This window comes from Mastigoproctus giganteus, chromosome 12 (assembly GCF_048544385.1).
Source record: "Mastigoproctus giganteus isolate SK-2022 chromosome 12, ASM4854438v1, whole genome shotgun sequence".
In the NCBI taxonomy this organism is placed as follows: Eukaryota; Metazoa; Arthropoda; class Arachnida; order Uropygi; family Thelyphonidae; genus Mastigoproctus; species Mastigoproctus giganteus.
The window spans coordinates 170,651,469-170,666,888 of NC_143586.1; the positions used below are offsets into that span (position 1 = coordinate 170,651,469).

The 15,420-nt window shown below is 38.9% G+C and overlaps 1 protein-coding gene across 1 annotated transcript in view; it reads right to left on the reverse strand.

The window, feature by feature from the left end:
• Window positions 1-15,420, reverse strand: part of LOC150077590 (FAS-associated factor 1-like) — a 377,947-nt gene that overhangs the window by 75,635 nt on the left and 286,892 nt on the right. The window contains exon 12 of the mRNA XM_090385644.1: window positions 14,783-14,863. Within this exon, the coding sequence (XP_090241770.1) occupies window positions 14,783-14,863 (81 nt within the window). The remainder of the gene's footprint in view (window positions 1-14,782; window positions 14,864-15,420) is intronic.

A 15,420-nucleotide genomic window follows, 5' to 3' on the forward strand; every position in this document is an offset into this window, starting at 1 on the left:
GTTAGTTGAAAGCAAAGGAACAATGAGAGTTTGAGTAATCTACAGACCAGACGGTTTGAAGAATATGACAAGAACCTTTACACAGATGGAATAGGCAAACAAGTGTGAATATCTTATTACAGATTACTTTAATCTGCTGTTTGTTTGTTTGAGGATTTATTAGGTGCATTGGCATCTGTGGCAATAGTGCACCAACTTTAATCTGCCCCAAATGGATTGGAATAAGTTGGGGGGGGGGCTGACTATGGGGAAAAACATTTTTAAATAAACTATAAAATTATTGTTTGTACCAGCATGTTAGAGAAAGTGCTGGGGCGAGAATATTCTTCACCTTGTCATTACAAACAAATCAGATGTAATCGCAAGGCTTCAAGAACAGGAATCACTGTCGGGAAGTGATCATGGAAAAGTCAGTTGGAAGATAAAGAAAGATGTTACAGTAATTAAAAGGTAAAAGGAAGGGGTTTAACTTCAGAAGAGAGGCACTTTGACGGTTTGGCATCTGTGAACTGGGCAAACTTCCGAATGAGGGCAAATACATTTGAATTATGGAATACAGTCAGTCCTCGTATAGCACGATAGTTGTGTTCCTAGAAACCCTCGTGCAATGCAAAATCGTGCAATATAAACAACAGGCCCCATGGGAAAAATAGGTTTAGGTGCCGACCACCAAGATTGAACACACATTTGTAACCGAAACATTACCAAACACAATAAATAATCGTAATAAAATACTTAAATATTTTATTACGACTATTAATAAATAAAATAAATTTTCTGTTTATACTCCGGCACGACAACCAAGTCAGTAGAGTTTATAATAAATCGTCAATACAAATATTTATCGTATTTAGTAGTCACGGGCTTGAACCCCGGTCCACTGGGCTACGTCAGGCGTAATAAAATACTGCTAATGCTTTTGCTTCTATCGTAAGCAAACTTTTTTTTTGTTTGATTTTCTATCCAAACAGATGACAGCCATTCCATCTCTTCCAATTCTTTGTGTCTTAATCTAATGGATTTTAATTATACTTTGAGTTGTTCCTGCTATGAAAGTTGTTTTTATTTTCTCTGCATTCTTTGTAATTCTCAGCGTTGCCTCATTTAGGTCTGTAGCACATGCAATACCACATGGTCTTTCATTTCGCTCAAAGCGTTTCACAATTTCATATTTTTTTCTCTATCGACAGAGGCGGACTGGCCATAAGCCTTACCGGGGAAACTCTGGTGGGCCGGAGGCCGGTGTGATTTTGGCCATAAACCATAGTATGAGGCTACTATAAATTTTCCCAGGTAAGAATTTGACCCAGTCCGCCTCTGTTTATCGATATTGCTTTTCTTTTTCTCTCTGAATCTACAGTGTCTCTGAATCTACAGTGTCTCCACGCTTCCTTTTCACACCTTTTAAGTATTTTACTCATTTTTAGGGAATAAAGCACAATTACAAAATGAGGAGGCAGGCTTGATACACATAAACAAAGCTGCAAGCGTGTAGCAACTGAATAAACAACACTGTAAAGGCAGAGATACACTATTAACTCCTCACATTTTACTAAAGCTCATTTCTAGGGGTTACTACCATAAAACAATAAAAACAATTTCCAGTTGCGTTTCTGCTAGTGGAATTTGTTATAAACTGGTAGTAAACTCAATCTAATTGCATTTTCGATAATACCGATAGCTGGAATTGTGTTGGTTTTTATGTTTTTATGGTGAAATGTGTTCCCCCTTCACTGATATAAAAAACAAATACATTTTCAGAATATTCTCTTCATTCCAAATGTGTTGCATTCAGTTCGGGGTGATTCTGCGTTCAACCGCCATTTCTAGTAAACACAAAGGCAAATCGTGCATAAGCGAATTCGGTTCGTGTTATATAAGATATCATTCTCCTATTTATAAATCGTGCATGATCGAATTCGTGTAGTGTAAACAAGTGTTATACGAGGACTGACTGTACTTTTAAAGCAAAAATCAAAGAAGCCATGAACACACACATACCTTCAAGAAAATATTGCAGGAGCAGGATGCCAAAATGGATGACTGCACAGCTGGCCAGTAAAATATAGCATGGGACAGTTACAAGTTGATCTGTAATAGTACTGCAAATAAGATGAGGGAGGCCTTTATGACAAAGCATTGGCTAAGAGAGCAAAGAATGGAGAAAAGGAATATTTCATATATGTAACACAACAGAGAAGAAAACTAATCAGATATGACAATTGTGTATGGGGGTGTGGAAAAGTCTTAGATAACTCAGCTGATGTTGTGGATGAATTGAATAAATAGTTTGCATCAGTCTTTACTGATTTAAAGACCCTTCATGATGAGAAAAGGTTGTGCACACGTGAGGCTGAACCATATGAAATTAGTGATGACATAATTACAGATGACTGTTTATTAGAAACTGACAGTGGTTCTTTCTCAGCATAAAGACAAGTAAAGCTCCCAAAACTGATGGCATATACCCTGTAGTTTTGATGGAGAGTGTGAGGGAGTGTATTGAACCACTGAGGTTAATTATGGGGGCATATTTGGGCCCACGGGAGATTCCTCTGGATTGGAGAATTATCTCGAATACATAAAAGCAGTTGTAAGAGTAAATTTGGTAACTATAGACCGGTTAGTCTGACTTCAGTGGTAGGAAAAATCTTAGAAGCAATAATTAAGAGTGAAATCCAGGGGCATTTAGATAGATATGACAATCTAAAGGTCACACAACATGGTTAAGAGTAAATCATGCTTAACTAACTTATTAAGCTATTTTGATAGTTATTCATTAGCTGGATTTAGAGAATAATTTTGACATTGTTTATTTGCATTTTAGTAAATGCATCTGACTCGGTCCCTCTTGAGAGGCTACTGTGTAAGCTTCAACAGTTTGGAATTACTGGTTAGACTTTAAGATGGATTGCTGGGTGGCTGCAGGGTAGAAGGCAAAGGATTGTGATTATTGGATATTCTTCAGATTGGTGTAACGTGGGGAGTGGGGGTCCCTCAAGAAGGGACCCCACTCTTCTTGGACCATTGTTGTTTCTCACTTTCATAAATAACATCAACAAAGGGATAGAAGGTGTGATGTCAAAATTTGCAGATCACATAAAGATTGGTACTGATCACATAATGATCAGTACCAAGTAGTGCTCCATCAGGATGACTTCAACAGACTTCAAAGATGGTAAGAGAAGTAGCAGCAATGTTTTAATGCTGCTAAATGCAAGGTCTTACAACTTGGCAAATAGCAACACACAAATATATTATACACTTGGTGGGGTTAAATTAAAAACAGTGGAGGAAGGAAAGACATCTGGGAGGTACAATATGGGCAGATATGAAGTTTTCTGAACAGTGTAAACAGGCAGCCAGGTAATGTGAATGTATGGGAAGTGGTTTGGCAAATTTTACACCTTTAATTAACTTACATGTAAACATATTGCCAGCTATGCAGGCAATACGTTTTTGATTTTTTTGATAAACTGCTTTTTTGATTGTTGCTCACTGGCCATTGATATGATTCATCAGTCAATTAAGTACCTTGATGCATGATTTTATTCATTGAAATTACTCCCAGGAGTGTTCAGGAATATCTCTAACTCAGCATCATGGTTATTATTTTGTTTCAGAAGATACTCCAAAATACTATACTATCTATAGTAATATAATTATTATTAGCCATATGGTGCAAGGAAGCCTGAGGCTCATGCTGCACCAGCCAAAAAAAAATAAAAATTCTGAGTTATCCAGAGAGAGAGAGAGAGAGAGAAGCAGAAGGGAATCACCAAGAAAGAGAAGAATGATGATATCCAACTCAGGACCCTAGGTGTGCCAAGCCCATACTCACATCTTGGCACACAATGTGGATCACTACCCTTCTGTAAAATACGTATTATACACGGACTCACTTATGTTGTTGTTATTTGGTTTTTAGGAGCATTAGCAACTAAGGCCATATTGCTCCGGGAATATGCGGTGGTCATTCCTTGACCTTTCCGCATCCTCCGTATTTGGTGGTGACGGGCTCGAACCCCGGTCTAATCAAGAAGCATGTGCTACGCACTGCTGCTCCTTCCCACCTGGCCACGGAGGCGCCTACGGACTCACTGAGCTGAATTATAGCAGTCTAAAACTCTTCTTACAAGATTCACCTCGTCTTAAATCAAATCAGAAGTCTCCTACTGAAAATTGAAGAAAGTCGCCAATCAGTGACCTTTTGCTGGATCCCTGCACATTCGGGAATAAAGGGGAATGAACTAGCTGACAAAACTGCCAAAAATCCAACAAATTTTGATTTAACCTCCTCCCCAGTCCCATCCTCTGACTATAATCACATCATACAAACAGCATGTCTCATACAGTGGAAAGAGCAATGGCACACCCAAACCAATAATAAACTCTACCAATTAAAACAGGAACCAAAGCTTTGGCATTCTAGAGCAAAAACAGTGTGAAGAGAAGTGGTACTTGCATTGGCATGAATAACATACACCTACCTACCTCCATCTACTGACAGGAGAGGATCCTCCTAAGTGCCCACACTGTTCAGCACTTTTGACAGTGAAACATATCCTGATTGAATGTCCGCACTATCAACATGACAGAATATCCATCCTGTTTTCTTTGACAAATCTACGAGAACCGATGACACTAGACATATTATTGGTGAGGATGCAAACATCAATGAATTTTTCTCTTTTATAAAAAAAATTGGACTACATCATAAATTCTAAAAGATCTTGGTAATGAAAATGAAAGAGTTACATCTGAACTTTGTTTTTAGCTTTTTCGTATGAATAGGTGCACTATAGCCCCGGCAGCTTATGTGCCCCTAAACCCCATAACACACACTTCTAGTAAGGTTAGTAGGTTTTTGAAATCCAACTGATATCATGCATAGTACTGGTTAAGGGACAGTACTATGCATAGTACTGGATAAGGGACTTCGTTAGCTCCATATAAGCTTAGTATAAGATATTGGCTTAGGGTGTTTTGATGCTAGAATCCTGTACCTTGTAGTAAAAGTTAGATGGCAAAAAGGCATTTCCAAAAGTGCCACCATACTACACACCTAAAGGAGGGTGTCAGCTAAGGCTAGTTGGTAATTTTACTCATGCCAACCCTATCAAATTTGGTTGCCCTCATAATCCCATGACAATTCCATGGTAAACCTAAGGGTTTGCCATGGAACTCTTATGTAAGTAGTCAGGATAGTGCAGAATTCGGGGCATCAGTAGATCAATCAGTAGTTTTGTTTGGATTTTCAAACTTTTAAAAAATCACATCAAGAGATGAATCAGAAACAAATTCATCAAAAGATGAATTTGTTTGGATTTTCAAACTTATTAAAAATACATTTCTGGAGACTGAAAAAAGGGTTTAGCAAGTTTAGAAATAAAAACATTAAGTTGTACTTACGTATTTTTATTCATAGGTAACAAAACAAATGGAACTTTCAGTCACAATAACATATGTATAGGCCTGTTATTTTTGGCACAAAATTTTTTTTTTTTGCTGTTTCCAAGGGATTCCCATCTCGAAAATCCCTTGATAGGCTTTGATTATCTGATATTACCTTATATCTATTTCAGGCCTGTGAAACATATGGGCCATGTGTAGCCTGATCATAGTATTTTGGTGGCCCATGGGGATAGTAGCACCATGCCATGAAGTGTGGGTAAAGTGCCTGCCTGGCAACCCAAAGGTCGCGGGTTCGACTCCCGCCTCGGACTGGATATCACGATGGTGTCGAACCAACCGGTTGGTTGGATACCCCGGCCACGATACACGAAGGAAGCAAGAAAAAACTGGTTCCTTCGTGTATTGATCACATCATCATCATCATCATCATCAGCCATTCTCAATCCACTGTAGGATGAAGGCCTCTCCAGCAACTTTCCAGTTCCTTCTGTTTTGAGCACTGGCCATCCATTTACTACTCAAAAACTCATGAATTTCATCTATCCATCTCCGCCTTTGTCTTCCAGGTTTTCTTCTAGCTCCTCTTGGGTACCATTCTGTTATTTTCTTAGTCCATCTGTCATCATGTCTTCGAGCTATGTGTCCTGCCCAGGACCATTTTAGTTCTTTAGTTTTGATAAGAATGTCCTTTACTTGAGTTTGCTGCCTAATCCATGTGTTTCTCTTCTTATCTAACAGTCTGATTCCCAATATAATTCGTTCCATTCTTCGCTGTGTAGTTCTTAGCTTCTCTTCCATTCTTTTGGTGAGTGCCCAAGTTTCACTTCCATAAGTCATGGTGGGGAGTATACATTGGTTCATTATTTTACGTTTCAGACAAACTGGGATATTGCTCTTCAGTATGTGACTATATTTCCTGAATGCTATCCATCCAAAATTTATTCTTCTCTTGACTTCCAGCCATTTATCATTATTACAGCTAATAACTTGTCCCAGATAAGTATATGACTCCACCTTTTCAATTACTGCTCCTTCAATCATTATTTCCCTTTCCGTGGCATACTTGTTAATCATTACTTTTGTTTTAGCCATATTCATCTTTAGTCCAAAATCCTTACTAACTGTGCATAACTGATTAAGATTTTCCTCTAATTCTTTGGGATCGTGGCTTATAACCACAATGTCATCTGCAAATCGTAAATGGTTTAGGTATTCTCCGTTCACGTTGACTCCTTTCTGTGACCAGTCTAATCTTCTGAAAGCTTCCTCAAGGGCAGCAGTAAACAGCTTCGGAGATATTGTGTCTCCTTTTCGAACTCCTTTCTCGATTTTAAATTTCCTACTGTCTTTGTCTAGTCTAATAAAGGATGTAGCACTCTCATATATTTTCTTCAAAATCATAATATACGGAGTATCTATGCCTTGTCTTTCCAGTGCCCGAAACATTGCCTTATGCTGTATGGAGTCAAATGCCTTTTCATAATCCACAAATGCCAGGCATAATGGTGTTTTATATTCATTTGCTTTCTCCATTAGCTGTGATATTACGTGAAGGTGATCCATAGTTGAGAATCCTGTCCTAAAGCCAGCTTGCTCTTTCGATTGATTCTCATCAAGTATTCTTTCTAATCTGTTAGTAATGACCCTTGTGAACAACTTGTAGATATGGGATAACAAGATAATTGGTCTATAATTTCCAATTTCTGATTTATCTCCTTTCTTATGCAGCAAAACTATGATTGCATTATTCCACTGCTTAGGCATCACACCTTTTCTAATGCACTTTGTGAAGAGCCTTGCCAGTTTTTGTGTTATGTCTCTTCCTCCCAATTTTAACAACTCTACAGTAACTTTATCTTCCCCCGGGGCTTTCCGATTCTTCATTTTCTTCAATGCATGTTCTACCTCATCAGGAAGAATATCGGGTATGTCGTATGTGTTGCTACTTTGCAATCCATGTTCCCCACTGCTGGTATCATTCCCTCGCTCCTTGCATAATTCTCTATAGTAGTCTTCTGCTATTTGAATTATGCCTTCTCTGCTGTTTATAAGTACACCATCGCTATTCTTCAGTTTCAGTATCATTTGTCTTTCTGTATTACTTCTCATGGCTGCTGATTTAAATCCTTTGTTTTCCCTTAATGCTTGTTCTACTTTTCTTGTGTTAAATCTTCTTATGTCCTCTCTGAGTCTCTTTCTAATGGCTTTGCATAACTCAGTATACTCAATTTTCTCCCTGTCAGTGTTTTTCTTGCTCTTCATTTGTCGTCTTCGGTTCATCATGACAAGTGTTTCTTGACTAATTTTTTCTTCTTTGGATTTCTGTTTCCCTATAGGTTTCTTGGGCTTTATCACTTTCAGAAAGTTGTAATATTCCTCGTCGATATCTTGGTCCTGAGCAGTCTGCAGAAGCTCAAACTTGTTCTTAAGTTCCAGTACATACTGCTTTTTCTCCTCCTCTGTTATTTCAAAGACCTTTGTATTATTTACTCGAGTCAGTTTTTTCCTTTCCTTTCCTACATCTATATCAAGTGTACATCTTACCATTCTGTGATCACTTCCAACATTTACCTTATTCAGGACGGTAACATCATTCACAATATATCTTCTGTTAGTGAGGATGAAGTCGATTTCATTAGTTGTTAATCCATTTGGACTCTTCCATGTCCACTTTCTGTTCACCCTTTTCTTGAAAAAAGTGTTCATTACTGACAGTCCTTGAGATTCTGCAAATTCCACAAGTCTTTCACCTCTTTTATTTCTTTCACCAATTCCAAAATTTCCTATAGTTCCTCTTTCTGCGCTGTTTTGCCTTTTTCCAACCTTAGCATTGAAGTCCCCCATAATAATAGTGTAGTGGGTTTTCTGCTCGTCTAGAAGACTCTCAATTTCAGTGTACATTTCTTCAACCTCTTCATCATCATGGCTCGATGTTGGTGCATAAATCATTATAATCTTTAGCTTGTACCTCTTAGAAATCTTGAATATTAGTCTTGACACCCTTGGTGATGTACTTTTGAATTCCAAAATGTTGTTTTTAAAATCTTTATGGACCAGAAACCCAACTCCACCTTCACTCCTTTCACTGTTTCCATTGGTGTACAGCAGATTTCCACTTGATAAACTTATAAGTGATTCATTTCTTCTTCTTGTTTCAGCCAAACCGATGATATTCCAATTCACATTTTCTAATTCCTTTTCCAGCTCTAATATCCTGTCTTCACCGATGAGTGATCGTACGTTATAACAGGCCAAGTTCAATTTCCGTGCATGGCAGCCTGGTCGTACCCAGAGATTCTTAGCACCCTCTGCTTCCACTCTGATCCTCTCGCTGCCGTAAGAGGGAGAGTGAAAGCTGCTGGGGACTGAGGGCCATTTGTATTGTTGTGCTCTCACTGCTGGAGGGTTTGGTCTTTTCCTCTTCACGCTGACCAGGCGTCTTGAAGAGAACCACTCTACACGTTCGTTGCCACCTAAGTGACGTAACAGGGCTTACCATCGAGAAGGTGTGCATGAGTGGATTTTAGGGAGGCAGGCCAACCGGACTTCTCCTAAATCTTCTGTAATAGAGAGATATTGGATCCATCAGTGTTTTAGGCTGAGTGTCTGATAACACACAGGATACCTGTTCCCCTCTAAGCCCCACATCAAGATCACATCATACGAAATAAATAAATAAAAAAATGTTTTCAATTTCATCTTTGCTTTATATCTGTGTCACTAATAATAAATATATATATAACACATTGTTGTGTACATTGTTCCCAAATTCCTGTATGTAAACAAAGCCCATACATAATAAAACACGCCTGCGTGCTCTGGATTCATAATTTATTTTATTTTGTTACACAGAGCATTAAAACTATGATAAATGAATTAGCTTTCGGCTGGGTGGCAGCCTTCATCAGATTAAAATACTTTGAATGGCAGTTGGAATAGAGATGCACTGCCAGGATGGTGCGTGAGGCACGTGGTTAATTGTTTGTTGATGTTTGTGGCTGTGACGTATGGTGGTGACGTGGCCAGCGTTTGTCTATGGACAGAATTACTGCTTCTGTGATGGGGTTAAGTTGACAACCACTGTTCCTGTTCAACGAGGTATCCGAGCATTTTATACTTAACGATTCCAACCAGGTGCGCCTTAGGTAATGGTGGGACTTGTCTACAACCACGACATCGCGGTGTGGGTCGATGTCGTGGTGGATTGTCCAGACATGCTCGGCAATAGCTGAGTGTTCTACATCCGCCAAACGGATCGCCCTTTTATGTTCTGAGAGGCGTTTCTCGAGTCTACGTCCTGTCTCTCCAAAGTAGCAGCTCGTGCAGTCACGGCAAGAGATGCGATAGACCAAACCACTCTGTATAAGGGTGGGGACAGGTGTTTTTATGTTGGAAAGGAGAGAACGCAGTTTCTTGCCTGGGAGTTGGATGCACTTTATCCCATGCGATCTTAGGATTCTACCGATCTGCTGTGACAGGTTGGGGTAGTATGGGATGAATGCCCTCGTGGATGACTCGTCACTGTTGGCGTTGCTGTTGGTCGTCACGTTGTCACGTGCTTGTAGATCACACCTGTTAAGGACATCGATGGGGTAGCCACACCTCGTAAGGTCTACTTTGACTCTGGTGATCTCTTTGAGCCTTTCATCTGCAGAGCTGGAGTGTGTCCAGGCGCGAGTTAGCAAGGTTCGGGCGGTTGAGAGGAGGTGGCCCCGTGCGTGTACCGACTGGAAGTTGGTAAATTGGCCAGCACACATAGGCTTACGATAAACTGTCGTCTTCAAGCATGTGTCTTCGCGCCGGACAAGTGTATCTAGGTATGGTATAGAGTTGTTCGACTCCAGCTCAATCGTGAATTTTATGAAGGGCGACAGTGAGTTGAGGTGGGTTAGGAGTCGCTGACCTGAGTCTCTAGGGATCACTACGAACACATCGTCTACATAGCGACACCAAAAGGCGATGTGATCCGGTGCGTGTGTAAACGCACGTCCCTCTAACTCCTCCATCACGATGTTTGCTGTGACCGAGCTGACAGGGGAACCCATGGCTGTGCCATGTATCTGCTGGTAGATTGAACCATTGAACATGATTGCACCCCCTGTTAAGCACAGTCTGAGGGCGGCGGAAATGTCATCAGGCGTCAGCTTAGTTCTGTCGCTAAGGGTTCCATCATTATCCAAGAGTTGTTTTGCGCAAGAGATGGCAAGTTCCACTGGGATGGAGGTAAAGAGTGATACGACATCGAACGATGCCATGACTTGATCTTGCGAGATGGATATAGTGCGGATCCTTTCTATGAACTCAACACTGTTGGAGACGGTGTAGGTGGTCTTGCCAACTAGAGGAGAAAGAAGTCTCGAGACAAATTTAGACAGCTCGTAAGTCGGTGATCCACAGCAGGATACAATAGGTCTTAGTGGCGTGCCTTCTTTGTGCATTTTCGTTGTTGTTGTCAACAGTGGTTGTCAACTTAACCCCATCACAGAAGCAGTAATTCTGTCCATAGACAAACGCTGGCCACGTCACCACCATACGTCACAGCCACAAACATCAACAAACAATTAACCACGTGCCTCACGCACCATCCTGGCAGTGCATCTCTATTCCAACTGCCATTCAAAGTATTTTAATCTGATGAAGGCTGCCACCCAGCCGAAAGCTAATTCATTTATCATAGTTTTAATGCTCTGTGTAACAAAATAAAATAAACAAAGCCCATATCATTTTATTCATTGCAGAAAGAAGTAGCTTTTTTTTATTATTTTTTTCTTTTAAATAAATAATAAATTTTCTGCTACCAGGATGCCATATAAGGTTGGAGGAGTTCACAAGATAGAGACACATACAGGAACACCATTGCATTTAATAGTCTCAATCTGTTGAAATATTTGTTTTGTTAGTTTTAGTTTTAAAAATGGAAAATGATATAAGAAAGTATTATTTCCTATTTTTCCTCTTGATGTTTCTTATGCAACATCAAGAGGAAAAAACAAAAAAACAAAACACACACTTCCCACCTCACCTGTCCATTCTCTCTAACAGTTTGTTTAGTTAGAAGGGATGGGCAGATTTAAGTGTGGGTGAGGAAATTTGCCACATTCATCTACAATTTATCTTTTCACTGGCAACTTTTATATAACTTTCCTATCAGTTCACTGTTTTGTTGCATAATTTCATTTATTGAAGTTATAAATCTCACTGAACTTGATTCTGTGATTAGGGAGCAATATATATATATATATTTTTTTTTTTTAGCATATCTATTTACCCTCCCCTCCTCCTTACTGAGACCTCTCACGGCAACTCTAAGTTTGTGGAACAAGCCAGCTGCAATTTAATCTTATACAAAAGATGGCTTGGATCCTCATAGCAAAGGATAGGGATCAGCAAAAATAACAGACAACACATCACTAAGCATATAAACTAGAATATACATAAATGGCTTTGCAGAGATGCTCAGCACAGGCAAGAGTTTGAAGAAATCATTATAAAAAGGTATGAATGAATACAAACATGCGCACCATATTCAAATTCTGCACTGCACTATATTGAGTGGTATAATGCATGAATTGCAATATGCCACTCTTTTTGATGATACCTACAATGTCTACATAATCAACGGTTCAAATTCATTAAATTTGTTCACTATACTCCTTACATTAGTGTATAATATTGTATATAAGCACGTGTTGCACCTGTTTTTGTTCTTAGTAACCTTAACGCAGCCAGCCCATATATTTTCTTGTCTCATGAGGACTTTCAGCAGGCCTTCTAATCCTCCACTGTCTTCCAGGCTACTGCATACCTCAATAAGAGCAGAGAAAGAGCAGTTTTACTTCTATTTGTAGTTACCATTAAACTATTAGTCTGTGTATTCCCCACAACTAGCAGTTATCTGATCCAACTAACACTATCTCAATAACATCAGCAAATATTCTTGCACCCCCTTCTACTTAAGTGTATCCCATCCTTGTAAAAACAGTGCCTCCTGTTAACAAGCACAAATCATGTTCTGAAAAACCACTGCAGGATGGATGCCTCCTCAACAACTCATGCTAAGGGAAATGGACCATAATCTGCCACGCTGGTCCAGTGCGGGTTGGCAGATCGACCGTATTCAGCAGTCAGGGGTTTGAACCCCCTGTCTACTCAAAGAGTGTGTGCTACTGCACTCCTGCTCCTGACCACTCGGCTATGGAGGCCATCTGACACCCAATATCAATCCTAACTCGCAACTTTTTTCCCTCAACATTGCCCTATACTTGCTAAGGAATTTCTGTGCTATACCAGCACAAACAGCAATGTCATCTTTTGTGCCATGTTGGGCAGCAGGGTCCCTCATCTTAATTGCTTCAAAGGTACAATCCTGTTATCAAAGATCTAAAAGTAATGCTAATTCCTAATACAGATATGTGATCTTGATTAGGTTTCAGAGTGTCATTGAAGATGAGCACACAAGCAGTAGACTGTTTTGTGAGGAATAAGACAGGAATGAGTTTTAGAAGGGTTAAAATCAATTGTTTCCTTTGCCCCCCCCTTGATGAATCACTTTGAGCTGTATTCTTGCATATCAACCACCAGTTCCTTAAGGAAATGGTGGTGAAAATTTGAGAATTATGGCTGTTTAGGCAACACAAGGTTTCTGAAACTGAAAGGTGGAATTAGCATGCTACCATCAGTGAAACTACGGATAGGGTTCCTAGTCAGTGGAAAATGGTCATTACATACAAAAGGAAAAGTGCAGAAGAAAGAACTTGGGGAACACCAGAATTAATGGAAAAGTCAGAAGAGGGAATGCACAAGCGAAGGATTTGGTTGTTGCTGACTCAAGTGGGGCATGAATCAGTTTCATCAGTGTTTTTCAGACTGCTGGATAGCAAACTTGATGATTACTTATCAAGGAGTAGACTCTCAGATAAGTACACAATACTTGGATATTGTAGATATCCAAGTACAGTAAACCCCCGCTATTTGAGGGAGTTACGTTCCTGAGAAATGTCGCGAATACCGAGTTATGGCTCCCATAGTAATAAAGGGGTTCCGTTCCAAAGTATGAAATATATAAGTAAAAGTAGTCTAACATTTTGTCTATGCATGTATTATATGTACCTTCATAATATGACTATGTACATAGACAGTACATAGTGAAATGCAAGCATATGGCATCGAAATGAAAATAAGAAACAATTTAATATTAAATGTAATATTTATTAGATATTTCAAACAAATCTTTCAAACCAGCGCCTTTGCTAGCAAAAAAAACTTATCCCGCCAGTGCTATCACCAGTTTCACTAAAGTGTTGATAAAGGAGTTTTGCCTTTTCACGAATGATGAGTGAACTTAAGGGAATTTTATTTTGAGTTCGGTCTTCTATCCACAGATTTAAAGCTTTTTACATCACGAGTTACAGAGGAAATTTTTGAAGCAATTAGCGCGTTTTCACTGACACTAGGGCGAATTTTTTCTTCCGATTTCTTGATTGATCGTACCGTTGACTCATTGATTTTATAATGTTTTGCCACTGAGAAGACACTTTCACCATTAGAAATTTTGTCTAATAACTCAATTTTATTCGCTAATGTCATCACCTTCTTTGATATTTTCACACTTCTCTTGTTATTCGTAGCCATATTTTTGTAGGGATTAGAAAGAACTTGTCCACAATAAAGTCACTTTGTTCCGTTAACACACTCAAAAAAGTCTGTTTTACACTGCAAAAAGGTAGATTTATCACTTTTGTAAGCATATCAATTTATAAATTGATAAATTTATTCAATTTATAAGCATATAAATTAAAAGCAAACGACCAAACCTTCCATGACAAGCACATAACACATACTGAACAAGGATTAGCGAGAAACATCCACGCTAGCGATTTTGTCACCCCTCTCCCCCCACCCACTGAGTGCTGTTTTGACCGGGAAAGATAATTTTAGCCACGCCCATGTTTTTTTTATGGCGGATAATATTCACGGCGCTTTAAAATTCACATTTTTTTAGGTTTCATTTTATATTAAATCGGCGATCACGAATACGCGAAACCGCGAATAGCGGGGGTTTACTGCATATCTGTGACAAGCCTCAGGGGCCAAAGTACCATCTTTATGGTACTTGGAAGAATAGAAAATTGGGTGACATTTTTTACTTAAAGCATGTGTTTTGCTAAGCAGAAATTGTCTATTAGATGAAAAATGCCTACACTACTTGGAACAGTTGCATGTAACATACATGATTTGCAAATTTGTCATGTTTACACTTTAAAGAAACATTTGGTTATTTGGTTGAAAAATAACAAAAACACAATTCATTTTAAGAGACCTTTTTAACAGTTAGTTATAATTATGAGAGGTATGATAATAAAATTACTTTAGCTCTGTCAGCCATTAGAGAGGCTTCATATGCTGCATCCTGTTCTCTTTTCACTTGTTCCCTAGCTTCTCTTTCTTCCTACAGAAAATACACACAAAAGACCAGATTGTACAGAGGGATATGAAAAGAAACATATAAAAAAAAAAAAAAAAAGACAAATTAAGTTTTTCCTAGCTAAAGTATTTATCAAAGTGATAAGGCTGAATCTAAACTTTAATGGCAAACATAAGTATTAGCTTATAAAATATAAACTTATGGCACCATTCATCTGATGTGCATGGGTATCCATAATATCACTATGCCTATATAATATCATGCATACCTACATAAATATATGCTGTAGAAGTTTAAAACTTTTGCATACTCTTACAAAAGTGCTTAAAATGGTGCCATGTACACATAGACAGGTAGCCACATGTCTCTGCCTTGTTTGTGAAGACGAAAATCAAGTCTGCCACACTTATATTGGTAGTTATGTACATAATTGCTTCCTGCAGTTCTTGAAGGTTGTGAGAATTATTTCGGTAAACATTGGTTTTCAATGCTCCCCGAGAAGGGGAAAAAAATATGGAGGAGCGAGATCATAGGAATGTGAGTGCCAAATGTTCACTGAAATGAAACATTTCAAAGTTCCA